General features: G+C 38.6%; 1 protein-coding gene across 16 annotated transcripts in view; it reads right to left on the bottom strand.

Annotated features, from left to right (window-relative positions):
* CD44 (CD44 molecule (IN blood group)) overlaps positions 1–19,584 on the bottom strand; it is an 85,085-nt gene that overhangs the window by 11,014 nt on the left and 54,487 nt on the right. Inside the window, exons 6-14 of one of the 16 annotated variants that reach the window (XM_019738545.3) lie at positions 18,651–18,770; positions 15,979–16,092; positions 15,399–15,515; positions 12,230–12,358; positions 10,572–10,700; positions 7,564–7,665; positions 5,751–5,840; positions 4,719–4,913; positions 1,489–1,554 (exon numbers count right to left, since the gene is read on the bottom strand). In XM_019738545.3, coding sequence (XP_019594104.3) covers positions 1,489–1,554; positions 4,719–4,913; positions 5,751–5,840; positions 7,564–7,665; positions 10,572–10,700; positions 12,230–12,358; positions 15,399–15,515; positions 15,979–16,092; positions 18,651–18,770 — 1,062 coding nt within the window. The remainder of the gene's footprint in view (positions 1–1,488; positions 1,555–4,718; positions 4,914–5,750; positions 5,841–7,563; positions 7,666–10,571; positions 10,701–12,229; positions 12,359–15,398; positions 15,516–15,978; positions 16,093–18,650; positions 18,771–19,584) is intronic. The other 15 variants (XM_019738546.3, XM_019738547.3, XM_019738550.3 and 12 more) reach the window with 15 other exon arrangements.

Below are 19,584 nucleotides of genomic sequence, written 5' to 3'. Positions count from 1 at the left end.
AGCATCATCTTTTGGTAAGAACTCCCTATCATTTCCAAAATACGTTAGTATTCCCAATAGCTCATATTCTTCACAAGAACTCTAGGAGGTAACTGAGGCTGGTGTTCGGATCTCCTTTTTTCTAATAAGGAGATTGAGGCTGAGACAGGCTAAATGCCCTACCCAAGGTCCCCAGAGAGCCTGGGGCTTCTGTCTTGATTTTAGAAGGATTTATAATGAAACCCCCACATCTTTGTTCTCTTTATTTAAAAGGTTATTACTGAAACCACCATGTAAATATCCATCTTCATTTTGCTTGGAGTGTATGTCCCTTTAAGCCTAGAAAGAACCCAACTTCCGACGTAGGCATGAAGGAGAGGACAGTAGTTCATGTGGATGACCAGGCTTGCATGGGGTCATCTGAACTGGTGATCTCAGGGAGATCACGGTAAGACAACACCAATATAGCCTTTCTGTAGCCCCAGCGTCTGCGGTCACATGTAAACTCGCCTCATGTCAGAAGTTTGCCGCCTAGAGTAATGTTTCCATGGGTGTGACCTGAGTCACAGCAAACAGGAACCATTTAATAATGCACGCCTGGCAGTAGTTATGACCATTACAGAATGCTTTCTCCAGACTGTGCTCATGACAGGCGATACGAGACCCCTGGGCTTTAAACCTGACCCCACCCTCAACTCACCAGTCACATCAACTCAGCCAAATTACTTAGTCTCTCTGAACCTTAGTTTCCTCATCTGTAACACTGGGATAATAATAGTACTCACATAGGTTGCCGGGTTTGTAGGCTGAGTAAATGAGTTAAAAATTGGTGAAACATGAAATCACTCATATTTATTGACCTAGAGAAATGGCAGTTTCATATGGTCCAGGCTAAGACCTATAAAGTGTTTATTTAGAACAATGCCACTGGCACACAGTAAATTCTGAATAATGCTACCTATTATGCCATGTGCTGGGAGTTATGCTAAATGCTTTTCTTGTATTCTATCAGTTAGTCTTTAAAACGATGTTCTGCGACAATTAATTATTATCCCAATTTTATTGGTTAGGACATTGAATCTTGGATCCGCTAAGCACTTTCCCCAGCTCGTATGTGGAGGAGCTGGGATCAAACCCAGGCCATGTTTACTCCCAAACCCGTGGTCTTCGTCACTCGGTGTAATGCAATGTTCCATTGAGACCCTGCTTGAATTCTTCCTGATCTTTTCAGATGGAGGAATTTCTCCAAATCAGTAGTTGTCAAAGTGCAGTGCTTGTCCCAAGCAGTGTCAGGGGACTTATTAGAAATACAAATGCTCAGGCTCTACCCCAGCTCTACAGAATCAGGAACTTGAAGGATGGAGTCCGTTGATGTGACTTAATAATCCCTCCCCATGATGGGGATGCATGCGAAGAAAGTTTGAGAACCACTTTTCCGGTGACACTGACTCATACGTCATTAACAATCAGCAGTGATGACAGCAAATGACTAAAGCAGCTGAAACTTACCAGCTGCTTCAGATCCCTGAGTGGTGTGGCCCTTCCCGCTGGGGTCAGAGGATGAGTCGTGGTCTTCTGTAAGGGACAAATAAAGGAGGTTCAGGACTGTGTATTCCAGTTACACTGCCATCTGCATTTCCTCACGTTTGCCTTTCCATGGAAGCCATCACAAAGTGTAGTCTTTTAAAAGTAACCAAAATGACAGCAAAGGAGCCTTGAATGGGCCCACAATATTAATTACTATTCATTGCTTAATCCACTGATGAGTGGGCTAGAACTTGAATCAAAATTAAGGAAACGGGGACAGCACAGTTAGTCAAGAATAACCATAGGAAGTATGGCTTTGGTAGAAACCCAATAACTGCAACACTCTAACAAAAACATTATGATGTCTTCATAGGTCTGAGGTTGGGATTTGATATTGTATCTTTGAAATAAGGACTGTATGCTTTAGATTATGACACATGTGATCATTGAGAATGAGTATCTCTGTGGCTTAGGGCATGAGACATTTAAAAGGATTTCTGTTAGGCAGGAAATAGAAAAAGATTTTGGTGTGCAATAAGGGATTTGGGGGTTGAATTATATAAAGATTCGAAGAGAAAAGTCAACTGCTTATTTTGAGAAAGAGAGTCTGAAAATAAGTGAAAAAGAAATAGGGAGATGATAGCTAACATGGGACCAATGTATACCTTGTTATTAGAATACATTTCCAATAGTAATATTTTGGAAAAAATGAAATCTGCATTTTCCACATCAAGAGTTAATATAATCCATCTTCTCAACCATCCACCACCAAAAGGCTTTATATTGAGACAAGTTCATAAATTGCTAAAGTCTGGATCTACAGGTCAGATCTTGGATTAGCATATGGAAATTCTCGGTCTTCTCCCTCCTCCCCACACATTTCCAAAACTATACTGGAATCTTAAAACAAAACAGGACAATGGTTTTGTAAAATGGGTATAGTCACCCATTATGAAGGTACATATAAGAAATATTCAATAATCTGATCATCACTATTTCCCATAAAGTGGAGGTAAGTGACATGTAATCTCTCATGTAATTGTATAGAAGAGACAGGTTGCTTTGTTCCTCAGCTGATGGTTAGAATAACAGAAAACAGCATTTGCTGAATTACTGACACCAATACCCCCAGTATCATTATCACCATCACCACCAGCACCACCACCAGCACCACCACCAGCACCATCATCACCACCACTGCAATTCTAAATGTTTTAGTTTTTAACATTAGCACAAAGACTGAGAAAAATGTTTGGGGAGAAATGAGCACTTATCTGAATGTTTTGGAAGAAAACCAAGGACGAGAGTCAGATCACTTACTAATCATTTAATCCATGGAGAACCATAGAAAATCTGTCTGTACCACCACTGTATATGTAAGGAATCAGCTTATATGAATATCAATTTTGTAGAAAGCATTTTATTTATTAACAAATAGGCTATTGTAACTATTAATATTTCCATTTAAAATTTAAATTCATTAGGTTGCATAACAGGGCTTATTTTGCCGAGGGAAATTAGTCAGTATTCTAAGATTTATTTCTCCAGAAGAATACTGACAATGCTACTTGGAATTTTTGATAACTGAGGGCAGAACCATGTGAATAAAGAACCAAAAGGTGTAAGGGGCTCTGTTGTGCCGATATTGCCAAGGTTAGTATTTTTTAAAACTGTTTTCCTTGATGCCCTAGGGTGGGCAGCCAAGAGAAAAGAGGCCACACGTGTGGCATTCTGGGTTTTCTGTCACCACATCAGTCAGAGCATCGCAGCTGTCATCTCTTTTATATATTGGGTTCTCACAAAACTTTTTTTGGGGGGGAGGGAAGGGAAAGAATGTATGCTACAAAAAACAAGTACATATAGTTATCCCTCTTTATCCACAGGGGATATGTTCCATGACCCCCAGTGGATGCCTGAAAACAGTACTGAACCCTATATATACTGTTTTATTCCTATTCACACATGCCTATGATAAAGTTTAATTTATAAATTAGGCACAACAAGAAATTAACAGCAATAACTAATAATAAAATAGGACAATTATAACAATATACTATAATAAAAGTTATGGGACTGTGGCATTAAGTAAAATACGGGTAACTTGAACACAAGCACTGAAATACCACGACAGTCAATCTAATAATCAAAATGACTGCTAAGTGACTAAGGGGTGGGTAGCATGTACAGGTGGACACACTGGATAAAGGGATGATTCCTATCCCTGGCAGGATGGAGCCGAATGGCATGAGATTTCATCAAGCTACTACAAATGGCGCACCATTTAAAATGTATAAATTGTTTATTTCTGGAATTTTCCATTTATTATTTTCAGACCACAGTTGACCACGGGTAACTGAAACCATGGAGAGCAAAGCCACAGATAAAGGGGGGACTACTCTATCTTTAAAATCATTAGTCTTTAATATGCCTCAGTAGGTGAGTGGTAAGAAGTATTTGAAGAACTGGCACCAGGAAAGAATCTGATTTTACTTTCTTAGCCAGAGTAGGTATTTTCCAGTTTCCTCTTCTTCAACGTTATTTTCTTAATGCGAACGGAAAAACAAAGAAAAGTAGAAATATTTGAGAAGGAAAGTCTCACTCTCATTCTAGGTGCATGTCCAACTTAATCGAATAAGTCATCTTCAGTCACCTCTTTGCCGTTATAAGAGCAATAGTGCCTAGTCATTAGTAGCAGATTACATCATAAAGCTTTAAGTGTGCATCATAACTAGAGAGGTTCATCCATAAGCCCTTCACCGAAAGTAAAATTCACCAATCCATCACCAATAAAAGATAATAATTTCAGAGCAAAGATATTAGTATATGGAAACTATTCACATGTTGGGTAAAACCTTACTAACCAGGCAACATATATTAGATGAAGCAAATGAAATTGCTAATATTTAACTTCTTTGACCTACAAAAATATCAATTTCATATGGTTTAACACAATATATCACAAAATAAGGCAAAGAAATTCTACCATAACAATCAAATCACAAAAATAAATGAAAATTACACCAGCAAATGAAAGCATTCTTTGTCTAAAATAAATATGTTTCCTTGCACTAGAATAATGACAAGATAAAACCCATTCTCATGTCACAAATCAGTCTAACCACAGCCTACACAGAAACTGTCCCCTGTAACATGAAAGTATGTGTTGTTTCTCTACATAGAGAAAGCAAACCAGATACAAATGGGCAAATTACCTGATAAGGAACTATCAACGTTAGAGATGGACTCTCCAACAACAGTAACTTCAGAAACGCCAGGGGACCCAGTGTTAGCAGGAGTCACTGGGATGAGGGTCCTATACTCGTTTGTGTCTGGAGAATGAGGACTATAGCCTTCCTCTGAAGCAGTTGAGTCTTCGGGAAGATTTTCACCTCCTTCATCATTCCTATCTGTGTGGAAGTGGAATCAGTGATAAACCCACATTTGTAAGACAACCATCCATCCTGTGCTTGTCTTTAGAACCTGCAATTGCTGCAAAAGCTTTCCACTTGTTATTCATGAACACAGAGTAAAAGACTGTGTGATTTGTTACACTGTTGCACAGAATTAGTATTTTGCAATTGACACCACCTGGACACCACTCAACAGAAGAGGTTTTGATGATCCTAATACCCAGAAGAAGCATTTGCTGTAACACCTGCCTGGGTTATTAAAATAAGGTTTATGCCACTACAACTCTGACCTTGACGTCAACTCATGTACTAGATCATCTTGAGCTTTTACTCGGTTAGACCCACCTTTGGTGAAGTTGAGGAAACATATCATTGAATTGAAAAGTAAAATTATGCTGCCTGTAATTGAAATAGCCAATGCAAATTTCAAAGACCTGAAGCTTTATTCTTTCCTTTGCCAGAAGGACACTGCTTCTTACTCACCAGCACCGTAGATTTATGGTCCAGAGTATAAATGGCAAAATAATATTATTAATGCAAGAAAAACACAGTAACACAATTCAGACCTTTATACCAATTATAAATCATATATAAGCAATCTAACTCTAGAGTTTAAGAAACCTGACCTTTAAGATATAGTTTACACTTAATGTAAAATGGCTTCTAAGAGGTCTACAAAGCAGAAAAATCAGAGAACCATCACCAGCACACCTTCTGATCAGAAGTAACAGCATAACAGCAGCCAACTGATGTACCTCCACCAAAGACACCGCAAAAACACCCATAATTTATTGTTTTCAATAGCTGAAGCCACCTGGGCTTTACAATCCTTACTGCTGGATGTTGGAGTAGGAGTCATTGGATGGTCTGTGTCTTCTTCCAAGCCTTCATGTGATGTAGCCAACCTTTGAGTTTGGCTCTGTTCTGTTTAAAGGAGGGATGAATCCAGCATTAATTTGGAGCCATGAAACAAATCCTGTTATCGGCGGACAGGGAGGATCTAACTATACAAGTAGGAGTGTCAGACAGGTAGATGCATAAGAATACCAAGGTTTGTGCATGCCATTGTCTTCTGGTTGATAAAAATGTACAACAGAATTCTCTTTTGTCCCTACTTGGCTTCTAAACTACTTTTTTCCCCCAGTAAAATCAACAAAGGTAACGTGCCAATGAGAAGCCTGAGTGAAAAATTCGTCTACCCTAGATCATCCTGACCCAATTGTAGCATGGCTTCCAGTTGCTCAGGAAACCAGAGAACATGAGACAGAAAAAGTCATGTTTGTCTCCCAGCGTTCCTATCAAGAGCACTTAGCTGTGTGTCTAGAAGTGTGACTACTCGACACGAAAAGCACGTGATAGCGCGAAGTATACCTGGAATCACAAAAGAGGAGGAAGTTCATCTAGAATAACTTGCTCAAGTAACTCAGATCAAGTTTATAAGAGGAAATACTTCAGTCTCTCCTGAAGAACATTAAATTAAAGTTACCATTTTACTTTATTATTAGGTTTTTGATCTTATCTGTGGATGGGATTCTCATCACTGCACCGAAATGCCAGGAAACGCTTGCCTGGGCAAACACAGGGCCCTCACTGACATACATGCAATTTGAGGTTGAACCATTGCCCGTATCTGAAATCATGTTGACAGTTTCGAATTAATTTCTTTTGTGTTCTTCTAAGAAAAGTACTGACCTCTGAGTTACAGGGGCAAGCACTCCATCAGCCACGTCCACCACCAAGTGATAAACATTACAACCAGGAGAGAGACATTCACCGAATCCCAAACCCAACATCGGAACGAAAGTCAACAGGGATGTAAAGTGGAAATACAAGACCTTCCACTGGCAGGGACCATTCTTCGGCTTCTCTGCATCTCCTTTGATGCTTAACACTGTGCTATTTACTGATTTTTTTCCCTTTGCTTAAAGGGCTCACGTGAAGGACTCTGTGAAGTGAGGCCCTCTTATAATAATTCTGGATTTCTTTCATATTCTGTCAAAAAACTATGAATGGCTTTAGGCTGATGTCTAGCATAGCTCTGTACATATGAGTATAATAGACATTAAAACTACTAGAAGTTTAGCATTGCTTCTACCAGATGTTTAGTGACATAAAGAGATGTCCCTGGGCCCTGCCACCTTTGTCAATTGTCAACAACATGCCTTGCCCTCTCCCCTGTGGGCTGATGTGATTTCCCTATTGTCTGTGATTATCTAAACCCCAAATGTCTTCCCACTAAACTAGTCTTACCCCTCTTCTGCCTTGATAAAGAAAACATAAGACTCAAAAGGGGGTGGTCAGTTAAAACGGAGACATCATTGTCCTAGCCATCATCTTGGGTGTCACTGATATATTACTTAAGGAAGGAAAATCAAGTTGAATGGAGGCCCACAACCTATTTTGTTGGTTTTTTTAAAATATAAAAGTCACTGAATCTGGAAAGCACCAAGAATGAAGGCAAACTCAGATGTAAAGAATCCCACCAAGAAAAGATAGAAATGAAGACAGCTTTGATACTCTGGGCTGAGCTGAGCCACGAAGCACTACATGCACCACACCACCACCAAGCTCTCAATCTGGGCCAATGTGAGCAAGAGCTGAAGCAGGAATGTGAGTCAATAAAGGGGCTGAGCGTCATTATCCTTACGAGTTGTTATTGAAAGAGGTCCTATCCTGTCCAAGTCTTCCACCAAACCTGTGTTTGGATCTGCAGACGGCTGAAGTGTGGTACTATGGCTGGAGTCCATATCTGAAGGAATTAAAGCAGTGTTATTGTTTGATTTCCTGAACCGCTATTTGAGGGTGGTTTATGATCTACAGCCAAAGTATTCTTATATTCAAACCGGGAGAAGATCAAAGAAAGCACATATTGAGGAGTGTCTATAGAATTGGAATAAATTATGGTTTCTTCAAAAGAACATCACAAGACGTAACTGGCTTTCATTTAAGGGCTGAGTTGTATGAAAGCTACAGTTTTTGTTTATTTCTGCTGAGTCTGGAAGGGCATATGATGGGCCTCCCAAAACTTGAAGAGAGAAACATAACTTACGTGTAATTTGCCCCATTTCATACACATTGCCTTTCTTATAGATATATGGGCTCTAACACACAGAGAAAAGAGAGAGTATAGTGGTCCGGGCACCATTTTGTCACACACACCCTTAACTGGCCAAAGAAGTTTTTTACAGCCCTTTTCCTTCATTTGGTCTTCTTCCACTTCATAAAGTAAATGTACAAATAAAACATAAACTCATCATCCAGTACTAACTAGGTGGAGGCCACAGGAAGTACTCAGGGGCAAGAAATAAGACGTAGTGGATGTCAATGAATCAGCCTTTCTATAAACACAAGTACGATGTATCTTTGTATTTTAACACACACGATATTGAGTGGTAAAGAAATTTCACTGAAATATTTATAAATGCTTTTTAAAAAAATTATCACCAATCAATTCTGTTGAAATAACACTGTGAAATAAGGTCAAATCATCCATAAGCACCACCACTACTGCTGGCTCTCCAATTCCAAGTCCGCCCACACTGCTGCCTCTGGAGAGATTTAATCAGTTCCAGATGACTCCAGAGGGAAAAACTGAAATTTGGGCACCCACTTCTACACTGCAGCCTTTACATACAAAAAGAAAAGAAAACCAAGATCTTTCTAGGACAAAACGTGGCTGACTGTATTATCCCAGATTTAAAAAAAAGACAAAAGGCTAGCTAACCCAAATCAAAACCCCAAATGGATACTCCCTCCGAAAAAGTCCTGCCTGTTCTCGGTCTCGAGACGCTCCTGTTCATCTTCCCTTTTATAAGTATAATGGAATCCTTCGCAAGGTATCACCCATTCTACGGTGCGAGCCAATTGTATCACCCTTGACATATTCATCAATTTAATGGAATCCCATTTGTTCATCAGTATGGATACTTAATACTGCTTCTGACGTTATTTTACTGGCTTGGTTTTCCACATATCATCAGAGCTCCAGCAGTCATGTGCCTAAACATATATGCTGGGTGTGCATGTGGCACGTCAGCCTCGCAATGTGATGGCCACAACCTAGCCATTCAAACGCGCCTTACTTTATGACGAATGGATCCATTCACTTTGACAAATTCATTCACTGGCTTTCCTTCCTTTATGCCTGTCCTTACATGAGTTTTCTTCCCACAAAAACTTTCCCTGACTTCCTTTCTCTGACTCTCTAGTTTTTGTTTCTTTTCCCATTTTTCAAAAACCAAATCCAATCCGCCTTTCTCTGAATTTCTTTGGTGTTTACTATTGTGGACATTCATTTGGTATCTATTACTTGCTATCCCATATTGTTAGATATATTTTGATGTTAAATGTTTTCTTGTTGTAATTAAATTTTAAGTTCCTTAGAAGCATGGACCATGAATTGTACATTGTTGTGTCTCCATAATGGCTTGCATATTTGGGAGATATTTAATACCAGTATAGATTCTAATCATCAATATCTGGTGATATCTAATCACTAATATTTCGGTATGAGTTAGTTAGGGTGTTCTAAAGAAATGAAACCATAGAAACTGTTGGATTCATTTTGGAGATAACTTTTCAATTCACTACCAAGAGCCATCGTCACTGGGCTCTTAGTACTCGTCTCAGTAAGGTTCATGTTATGCCGCTCCTTGGCAGTTTGGATCCAGATTATATATTCAACGCCATGAATAAAAATTCACATCCTCATATGGGTTCTTTTGGTTTGTCTCCCTTTTTGGAATGTTAAATTTCTATGACCAAGTCGTCTTGTTAAATAACAAAACAAAACAAAACTTGAGTAACTATTCATGGGTATAGTAAGGAACATGGATTCTTCGATTTGTCAAGACTGAGGAAAGAACGGCACTACCTGACACCAACTCTTCCATATTCTCTAAGGGAAGTTGTCGTTTGTTCTGATAAAGGAAGAATGCTTTGAAAAATAAAAATTGGTCAAGTAAAATCACAATCTTCCATTCTTGCAGCACTACAACTAATATATTTTTTTAACCCTCTCTCTCTCTCTCTCTCTCATTTAATTCTGTTTTTGAATGCTATAGGTAAATAAGAATGACGTTTAAGAAAACAGAGATTGCCGCCTGTATAAAAGTTGTCCATTTATTAAATTCACGAACACTTACTGAGGGCCGAATGGTCTAAATCTTAAGCCACTGGGTATCATATTTTTCTCTAAATGTGGCAAGAATAAAAAAAATTTTCTGAGCTTTTTCATTACTTGTTCAGAATGAGTAACTCACCAATTTTTGACCTGCAAGATCTCTCTACCACAGAGAAGTTATATCTTTGGGTCTACAATGGAAATAGTCATTGAATCCATCACTTCACTCTTTTAAAAACCCTGCACTTAGAAGTAATTGGAAAAAAAGTCTTTGCTCCTTTTTCAGAGGAAATGACTTCCACCCCCATAATCTTAGGACTAATTCTTCTTTAATCCTCCTGACAAATTCTTCACTCTCAGCCCAAGACTTCAGATGAATGTACAAATCACTCCTTCTAAGAAAACTAATTTTTGAAGAAAAATCAGGGTCCTTAGGAAAGTAGTCTGGTCTAAAACCAAGGTCATATTTCTAGGAAAATAGCCATTTGGTGGCTTTCAAAAACATAATATAAAAAAAGCTCAGAGGCTATTACCCATTGTTTTTTCTGTTTGATGACCTGGTCCCATTGGATGTGAGATTGGGTTGAAGAAATAAGTCCAGGAACTGTCCTCTTGACTCTGCGTTGTCATTCTATGATCTGGATGGTTGTCATGGGGTGAGGCTGTTGTGACCATGCAGTTCAAGCAATTGTCAAAGTATTAGTTGACATTTGACCAGAGATAACCCGATTTTTAAAAAAGACTTTTTTTTCTAGACGAGACAATGAAAACATCTCCCTGGCATCAGGGCCAGGAAGTTGCATAAATGCAGAATGTTTTAGCAGATATGGGTTCATTCATGCTCATTCACTTAGCAATCAGAATGTGAACTAGAGGACCAAAAGCATTAATGACTTCTCCAGTGAATAAAAGATGAGCTAGACAGATCAAATGAAGAGAAAGGAGAAGTAGTTCTTGACCCACACCTTGTTGCCACCGTCCACAAAAGGAGGAAGTGTCAGAGTCCAAGCACATGATGTCATTCCAAGACCACATCCCAGGGAAATGCACATTAGGCTGCGAGTGATTTAGAGAAGGAATCAGGTAACAGCTTCCATGAGAAAACATGCAAGTAAATGGCATTCATCTCAAAAGCATGAATGTAACTCATTAGAAGCATTACTCGCTAACAAAGAGATTTATGGTATAAATGACATAAGAATGCAGCACATGCTTTTGCTTCACTCTGTGCCAGTGAAGAAGTACAGGTAGTGAAGATCACAGTAGTAGCCGCTTAGCAACAACCAACCGCACCACATAGCCAGTCACTGACTGCATTGCTCTGCCAGGAATGCATTCAGAAGTTGCCACACACTGCAAGGACGTCATGCATTATATTCTATACTGCAAATGGAAACATCGGGATAATTTTCACTGATACCAAGTGAAAAGATGGAATTCACATTTATTTACAAGGCAGGATGCATTGCAATGTTTCTGTCATGCAGACAGAGGAATCATGCATAGGAACTTGCAGAGTCAAGTTCTTAGAGATGACAAGACTTGAGTCCAATTTCCACAACCCCACAACTCAAGAGTAGAGAAGGTGTTGTTTTTTTTTGTGTGTTTTTGTTTGTTTGTTTGTTTGTTTGTTTGTTTTTTTGTAAATCTAAGAAAAAACCTTGCACATTCAAGGAGAAATATCAAAACAGACATGACAAAAGGGCCAAATGACATCAAACAGGTATTTTTCTCAAAATGTCTGGCTCCATTTGTTCAAACACTGGGGTTCTGACCAAACACTTTCTAACAAGCCAAGTATATTATAGAACCATGCTGTAAATCCTAGACCCACATCAAAAAGTAAATTCCTTTATAAAACTAAAGGGAGTATTTTATAAGATCAGGGTCTCTGCTACAAAATAATCCCCTCACCAGGGGATGCCCAAAATTAAGTCTGAAAGTGACATACCCAATATTATTGCATATATATTGTCTGCATCTCTTTTATGTGCTAATATCCATTTCTGTTCAGGTAATTTGTTATGTGCTATGAAGGCTTGGCTCTGTGTTGACCACAGTGTAATTTATTAAGGAAGCTTAACACCTTGCAAAAATTCCTTCGATGTCTTTTTTGTTCAGTATCCTCCATGTTCAGTATTTAACCCAAAAGGAAGTTTCCACCCAAGTTTGCTGTGAAACCATCCATTACCAGCTGTCCCTGCAGTTGAATGAGAGTCTTCTTTGGGCGTTTGGGGATATTCCCCATGCCATCCATTCACAAACCATTGCTCTTTCTGGGTAGCTGTTTCTTCTGTTGCACTACTAGGGGTTGCCAGGGCTGTGAGAAGAATGCCAATTATGAGCCATTCTGGTTCAATTTCCTCACCAACACACACCTTTCTATTTTAAGAGCATACACACGTGGGAGAGAAGGTAGAAAAGAAAAACAGCAAGGAGAGAGAGAGAGAGGGGCCACTGATATTCTAAAAGGGATATTAAAAATCAAATGGCCCAATCCTTTAATTATCAGATGGGAAAAATGGGGCCCAAAGAAGTTTTGACTAGTTCAAAATTATATAGCCAGATTGGCAGAGTCAGAACTAGACCACAGTCTGTGAATTCCCAGTATTGTTCTTATTTTACTTGAGTTTATGGCCTTGTATGTTCTGAGAGAACTGCTCCAAGAATTAACCTCCTTACTTCAGCGGTTTTGAGGGGAGTAACATATTACACAACCATCGATGACAAGATAGCCTAGCAGGAGATCTTCTGAAATGGTGGTCACGTGACCCATAGTCACATGCACTGAAAATGCACCAGCAGCGGACTTGCCCAGCAGGGAAGATGTTGGAAGGCCCAGGACCCTCCTCCACCGACACGTTATGATGTTATGCCTCTCAAATGGTCAAAATTACTTTTTAACAAAATTAATTCAGTGGAAAAAAACGATTCTAGCCAGTGTTTGGCATTATATAGACAATATGTATGTGTGACAGGCTTAAAATGTCAACCACAGGGCTGTAATTGTCCAGTTTTTGAAAGGAAAAAATGAATGGAATAAAATTGTATGAGGGTCCCAATAGGAAAAACCAGTAAGCCACTGACATTTTCATCTAAAGCAACTGAGAGCAAATTTTCAGTTCTCAAAACAAAGAGCGGCTACCCATTTGCCAAGCTGAAGTCTATTTTGCAACTTGTAAAATTGATGTATTTCATTATTTTAGAAAATATGTGTTATTTTATAGTAGCAAAGACATTTTAAAAAATAAAACTTATTGTTATTTTCCCGTAACATTGGCCAAAACATTCTGGGGTTAACTTGTTATCAAATGGGAGGGGGAAAAAAGCCAAAATCTTAAGCTTTACTTCCCAGTAACTAAATAACTGCCTAACAAGTAAAGAAGTTAGAAAACCACCGAGTGTAATTACAAAAAAAAAAAAAAGAAAAAGAAAAAAAAGGCAAGGTAACCCTAATATAGACTGCCTTTTCAAAGTTTAAAAAAAACAGAAAAGTAAAAGAAAAAAATAATGCACTCACACATGTGTGTGTACAGACACACACTTCTCTATACTCCTTCTATCACTATCTTTATAAACACAATGATCCTTTAAATACCCAGAAACACCCTGTTATTTTCAATACATGGGTTAGCAGAGTATAGGATTTCCATTGTAAAATACGAAGGTTGACCTAGAAAGTTATTATTTTTTTAAATAAGCCTTTTTACATTTATTTAACTATATGTAAATTCTTAGAACAAGAATAAATTACGTGTTTGGGTTTTTTGCATAATTTTTCTAATGAAACTATGACATCCTTACTTCATATTTGAGTTTTGTACTATAATCAAAAAGAGAGTCACTTCTCTATAATATTCAAGGACATTATTAATTTTCCCTAGAACCCTTCCTTAGTCCTGTGAGACAGTCACATAATTCTTTGAAGTGTCTGTTATGTTGTAATGTTCTTTTGATAAAGCCCAGAGGTCACCAACCAGAATCTCTTTATGTTTTGGAAGTGCTGATAGGAGAATTGTTGACGCTGGTGCTGCTTTCCTTCTCTTAGGTTCTGTTTATGTCTGGTTTATCAACTACCCATCACTAATGATACCCCCTACCACCACCTTTAGACAAGAGACTCATTAATTCCAAGCCTCTTAAGTATCTTTCTGCTTTTTAAGTACAAACTGTCTTAAATAATTTCCGAATTATAGTGTTGGGTCCAAAGAGGATTGGTACAGAATGCCAAGATGCTCAGAAGAAAGAGGGCATTCTGAGGAGACTTATGCTTTGTATTTCTTTCCTGTGTCAGAAGACTATTGTTACCTCAGCCCATAATCCTCATGCGCATAGCAAATCTACTGGGGAAAGTAGTGACACATAGGCCTGTTGGAAGTATTCCGTACAATGCCTAGGACTTATTAACCTATGCCTCAGCTGATAGCGCAAATGTTTCTTTTGTTGTCTGAAGACATCCCTCAAACCATGGATTCCCAAATTCCTTTGGGGTCTCCCTTTGGCTTCCATGTGGCTGTTTCTTACATTTTTGCTTTAGGAGTATACGAGACTATGAGAATAATGGTTGAGCCCTAGTTTTAAAAATGCTACACGTTGTTATCCTAACTTAAAGCTTCTTTTATTCCAAACACGATAGGCATCTCTCTGAGAAATAGATCAAAGGAGAGTATATATTTCTTACTTTTTTTGTCCTATCCTCATAGTCCAGCAGTGAGAATTGAGACTATTTTGGAAAACCTGAGATGTTTGCACATAAATAGAAAAAGCAGCATCAAAGCCTCCCCCAAGCTGTCCTTGGCTTAAAAACAGAAAAAGAACAGTCATAGAATTTGCATATAGACCAGCTGAGCTATTGACTTTCCTCTAAAGAGTATAAGAGATGCCTTTCTGCAATGCAGTGAGAAACAGAATATGAAGAAGAAACTGGATTCATCAAAGATCTTCATAGAAAATGAGGTTTCCAAAGGTCATTGCACTAGTCAAGCCTTCTTTCCAGACACAACTACCCAGCACCCAAAGAACACATTCTTCATTCTACATTTCCACGAACACTCAAGTGGAACCTCTATGAATCTTTAACACAAAAACTGTATCTCAGATCTTTTTACAATTTCACTTTCTAAACATTGTTAAACATTTTGGCTTTGGGGGGCAACCTGACAAGTTAGCATTTTTTTTTTTTTTTCGATTTCTAAAAATTGTGTGCCGATTTGGCAGCTTTTCATGTTCTGGGGATTAAAAAAAATTTGCTGTGTGAAAATAGAAGATGTGGCCAATGTCTAAAAAAGAGTCTTCCCTATTCTTTGGAAGGACTTCACTAACTCATCTAACCCAGAGCTGCTGACCACCATCCTTCTTACTTGTGCTTGCAGAATGCGGAGTTTCCTCTTCCTCGGGATGCTCGTGGTGAATGAGAGGAGAGTGTGGTTCCTGGGTCCAGCCTGCTGCATAATCGCTGGTGCTACTTCTGTCCACATCTGTTGTGACGATGGGTATATATACGCTGTGACTTTTAATCAACCAACCTTTGATGGTTCTGTTCTTCCATTAAAGTGTATGCTATTTAGTGGTTCTATGCCTAAATAGTATCTCTGATCATTTGCTCTCAACACTTTTGAGGAACTTCAATAATTCCTCCCAAGAGAAAACCAACAGGCATGGAATTTCTTAGTGACGACCTGTTTGTTATTCCACTTTCTCAAGGGCAACACCATAAACCATTTTAACATATTCATTTGTGTAATGATGCAGCATAAAATTCTTGTGCGAAGATGGGATGACTTATGAAGGACCACTAAGTTCAACTGAGTATCCTCATGAAAAGTTTACTAAGAATCTGTGATGAGATATTACCTAAATTTCCCACTGTATCTTGACAATTTGCAGCATCATGGACTTTGAGGGGAAAAAATCTTTAATTAAGAATGCATATCCCATTACCCGTCATCCTTGCAGTTGTCTGAAGTAATATTTCTGGATTTAAACCGTCTGGGCTCCATTGCTGCAAATCCTCATTCGGGCTGGGGTAGCCAAAAACCCGTCGTGTGGTTGAAACTGTGACAATGATGATTGGAGTCATTAAGAAAATGTTATTTCTTGAGCCTTCATCACCTGTTTTGCACATTTTCCCCTTCTTTAGGCTATACTATAGTAAGTCATCTATACTAGGTTGTATAGATGGCTGAGTGGAAGTGGAGGGAAAGCAGAGAGTGCCTTTAGCTGGATTCAGTCATATCAGTAAGCATGTCAGTGTCCTTTGCATTCTGTCATAGAATACGCTGGAGTCAGAACATGAGATCTTCTGGAGAAAGCAGTAAAAGAAGCTGCAGTAGGAAGAGGAACAGCTTTGAAAACACCAGCCCTCCACCGAGGTTAACCAAAGACGGCAGAGCTTGGCCCATCCATGCAGTCTGGAACAGCCTTGGAACTTGAAAGCGCAAGGAGTTCACATCGCTGGCAAGTGTGCTACGCGTTGATCCACTGGACGAAGAGGCAGATACCTGAAAGTTATACCTTGATGATCACTTTATTTCATTACCAGTTTTGATGGGGGAAAGGAGCAGCCCGAGCAGCCAGAGCTTTCTTACAGGTGATTCTAAGAAAGGACATCTACCTACAACAGCCGTAGGATTTAGCTATACACTTCTGGATGTTATTCAAATACCTAAGGTATGCTCATCAAATACAAAGCATTTCACATGCAAGCCATTTGTAGCCAGTGAAAGGAAAACCAGATGCGTACATTCAGTAGGAAAACACCATAGGTAACCAACCACCATCACAGCAGCCACCAGGGGAAAAAGAAGAGGCATACATCTACCAGTGCCCTGATACTGTCACCGAAAATGATAGAGCTAGAATAGGCGACACACCTGACAGAAGGATCATGACAAAATCAGAATCAATGTTTTTTTCTGAAAAGGTAATTTGCAAATCCATCCTAATTCTTTAAAACTTTGTTTTGATACCCCCCAAAAACGCAAAATGCTTTTTCAGAACTACAATACTATCATCTCTATTTCACAAGAAAACCGGGTTTAAAATCATTGACCACATTTGCAATAAGCGTGAAAAAGTGGCAGTTTTCACACCCTTCAGAAGACAGAGGGCATCCTGCTAAATTAGGTGCATAGCTGCCAACCAGAAAAGTGAACTGAAATTGGAAAAGATGCCATAGAGATGAAAAATACCAAGGGAAGTTTTCCCCTGGAGTGTGATCGTACAATTTGTTTTCAAGTTGCTCTGTTTAGGTTGCCACCCGAGAGAGTTTAGTTTCTCAACTATCAAGACACCATCCTCACTGATAGCCCCACGTGGAAGAGGGGATCACATCCTGAACCCAAGAGCCAGTGTAATAATAAAGCTCCAATGTTTTCAGTTATTCGCTTTTCTTTCAGAAGTTACTAGAAAGAGTTTCCATTTCTATAGATTAAGCTCCGCAGAGGTGTCCAAGCTAAGAAATATACCATTTAGATGTAAAGCATCTAGTTCATTTCAAGTATTTGTCCGATCAATGCCATATACTTAGATGCCTTCAAGGCCTAAGCTTTTTTTTTTTTCCATTTCTCCCTCCCTGGGTTCTGTCCATTTGGAGACAATACTTTGAGGTTTCAACTGGACGGACAGAACACCAGTGACCCAGGAAAGCTCATGTAATACTCCAAATATACTTTGAGGAAAATATACTTAGAGGAGAAGCAGAGCTGTGATGGCATCGGGTTCAGGATTTTTATCTCTGTTCAGCAATATCTTTGATCATTACAGGTATGAATAGGAAACTCAGTCATTTGGTAGACTATTAGACCAATCTCTGCATGTTTTCTTTTTGAGAACATTTTTTTCAGCTCAATTTCCATCTCTGTTCTCAAAAAGTTTTATAATTGTCACAAGTGTTGAGACTATTATGCAGTGGTTTCACTATTTGTTTTTAATAATTGGTACTATTTTGTTATATCTCGGCTAACATTTGCCCTTTGCTTCAATGTCTTTGTGTTATATTGGTGCCTGATTTGTTTGTTAAAACTCTAGGTTTGTTCCTTGACCTCAACCAGGTTTTGATTAAGACAATTCTTGAGAAGTTCTAGTTCCCATATTTTAAGCCTTTCTAGGGCATTCTAATCTTCCATTTAGGATCATCTGCTTTTAATTAATATCCTCCAAATCACATCCTCAAGTCCGTTGCTTCCATAGGCCGTGAGTCCCTTGAAGGCAAGAGCTCTGGCTTTTTTCATCTTTGTGTTCCCAGCACCTAACGCAATAGGCACACAATGAATATTTGTTGTAATGTCTTACTATGGCGTCCTCTGACAAAGCTCAGCAGATCAAAGAGAATCTGTAGCAGCAGACCACACAAACGGACAAAATAGGAAGAGTATGAGGCATTAAGAATTTTATAAAAGATACTTTTCCCATTTCTTCTTCAAATGTTTTGGCTTCCATTAAAACAAAACCTATGTCTTCCTTCATAATCTCATCAAGGTATATAACTAAGGTATTATCATAGGCTTGTGCTCATTTTTCATATTATTTCCCAGGATAAATACTGTTGGGCGTCACTCTGATAAATTGGTAAGCCTTGCATAAATGGTTCTACTGTAATCGATTATTCTTACTGGTGCTGGAGATAAAATCTTCATCATCATCAATGCCTGATCCAGAATGAATGGGGTGTTTGTCTCTTTCATCTTCTTCAGTTGGCTCCCAGCCTGCTGAGATGAGATTTGAATCCATACCTGTTGTGGTGACTTGCGTTAGTAGCTGAGCTGGATGCCAAGCAACCCATTTGACATAGGAAGAAAACCAGGAACAGAATGTGTAATGAAATTCCCAAGATTACAAGAAGAAAGTGAAACATTTGATGTGTACGCCCCCAATTCTTATATCTTGGTGTCTGAAGCTAATTTGTAGATCTAAAAACAATTGGCTGTGATCTTTGCAGCTGAACAATTCTCTTTAAGGAAGTTAAAAGAATAAATATAGACATAATCCAAGTAGAAAAGTAAAAGAAAAAAAGATCAGTAAACACTCCTCCATACTTTTAGATACACTTATTCACTTATTAAACATTAAAGCTAGGACATCTAGAATAGAATGGAAAGTTTTCACATGTGACTATTTGTTTTGTCAAGCTACCCTCAGAAAAATCTTGGAATCTAAATACATGTCAGTCATTTTTACAATTTCATAGTTGTATTCACAATTTGCTAATTCATTTTTTGATCTTCTCTAGTATCAGATTGCTATCTATTGTGTGAATGTAAATGAAAGCTACACTGCAATTCTCAACAATATTAATACTTTAGCATATACCAAAATAAAAAATTAATCAATAAACAGAGAAGTCATGCCTGGCATTTATTAGTCAACTCTTTTGGTTAACTAAAGTGGGCTGTAGCCAAGATTAGGAGAAAGTCTCACTTCTTCCATTTTCGATGCAATCACAAGAAAGGAGGAAACTCTCCAGCTCTTCTCAATGGTTACCATGGAAGACATCTCTTTACTGAAAAGGCATTTCCTACGTTTTGAATGAGATTCATGCTACCTTCT

The sequence above is a fragment of the Rhinolophus sinicus genome, chromosome 14 (assembly GCF_057876585.1).
Source record: "Rhinolophus sinicus isolate RSI-liver-muscle chromosome 14, RSI-T2T, whole genome shotgun sequence".
NCBI lineage: Eukaryota > Metazoa > Chordata > Mammalia > Chiroptera > Rhinolophidae > Rhinolophus > Rhinolophus sinicus.
The sequence above is the reverse complement of the archived record's forward strand: the minus strand, read 5'-3'. Positions and strand labels throughout refer to the sequence as shown.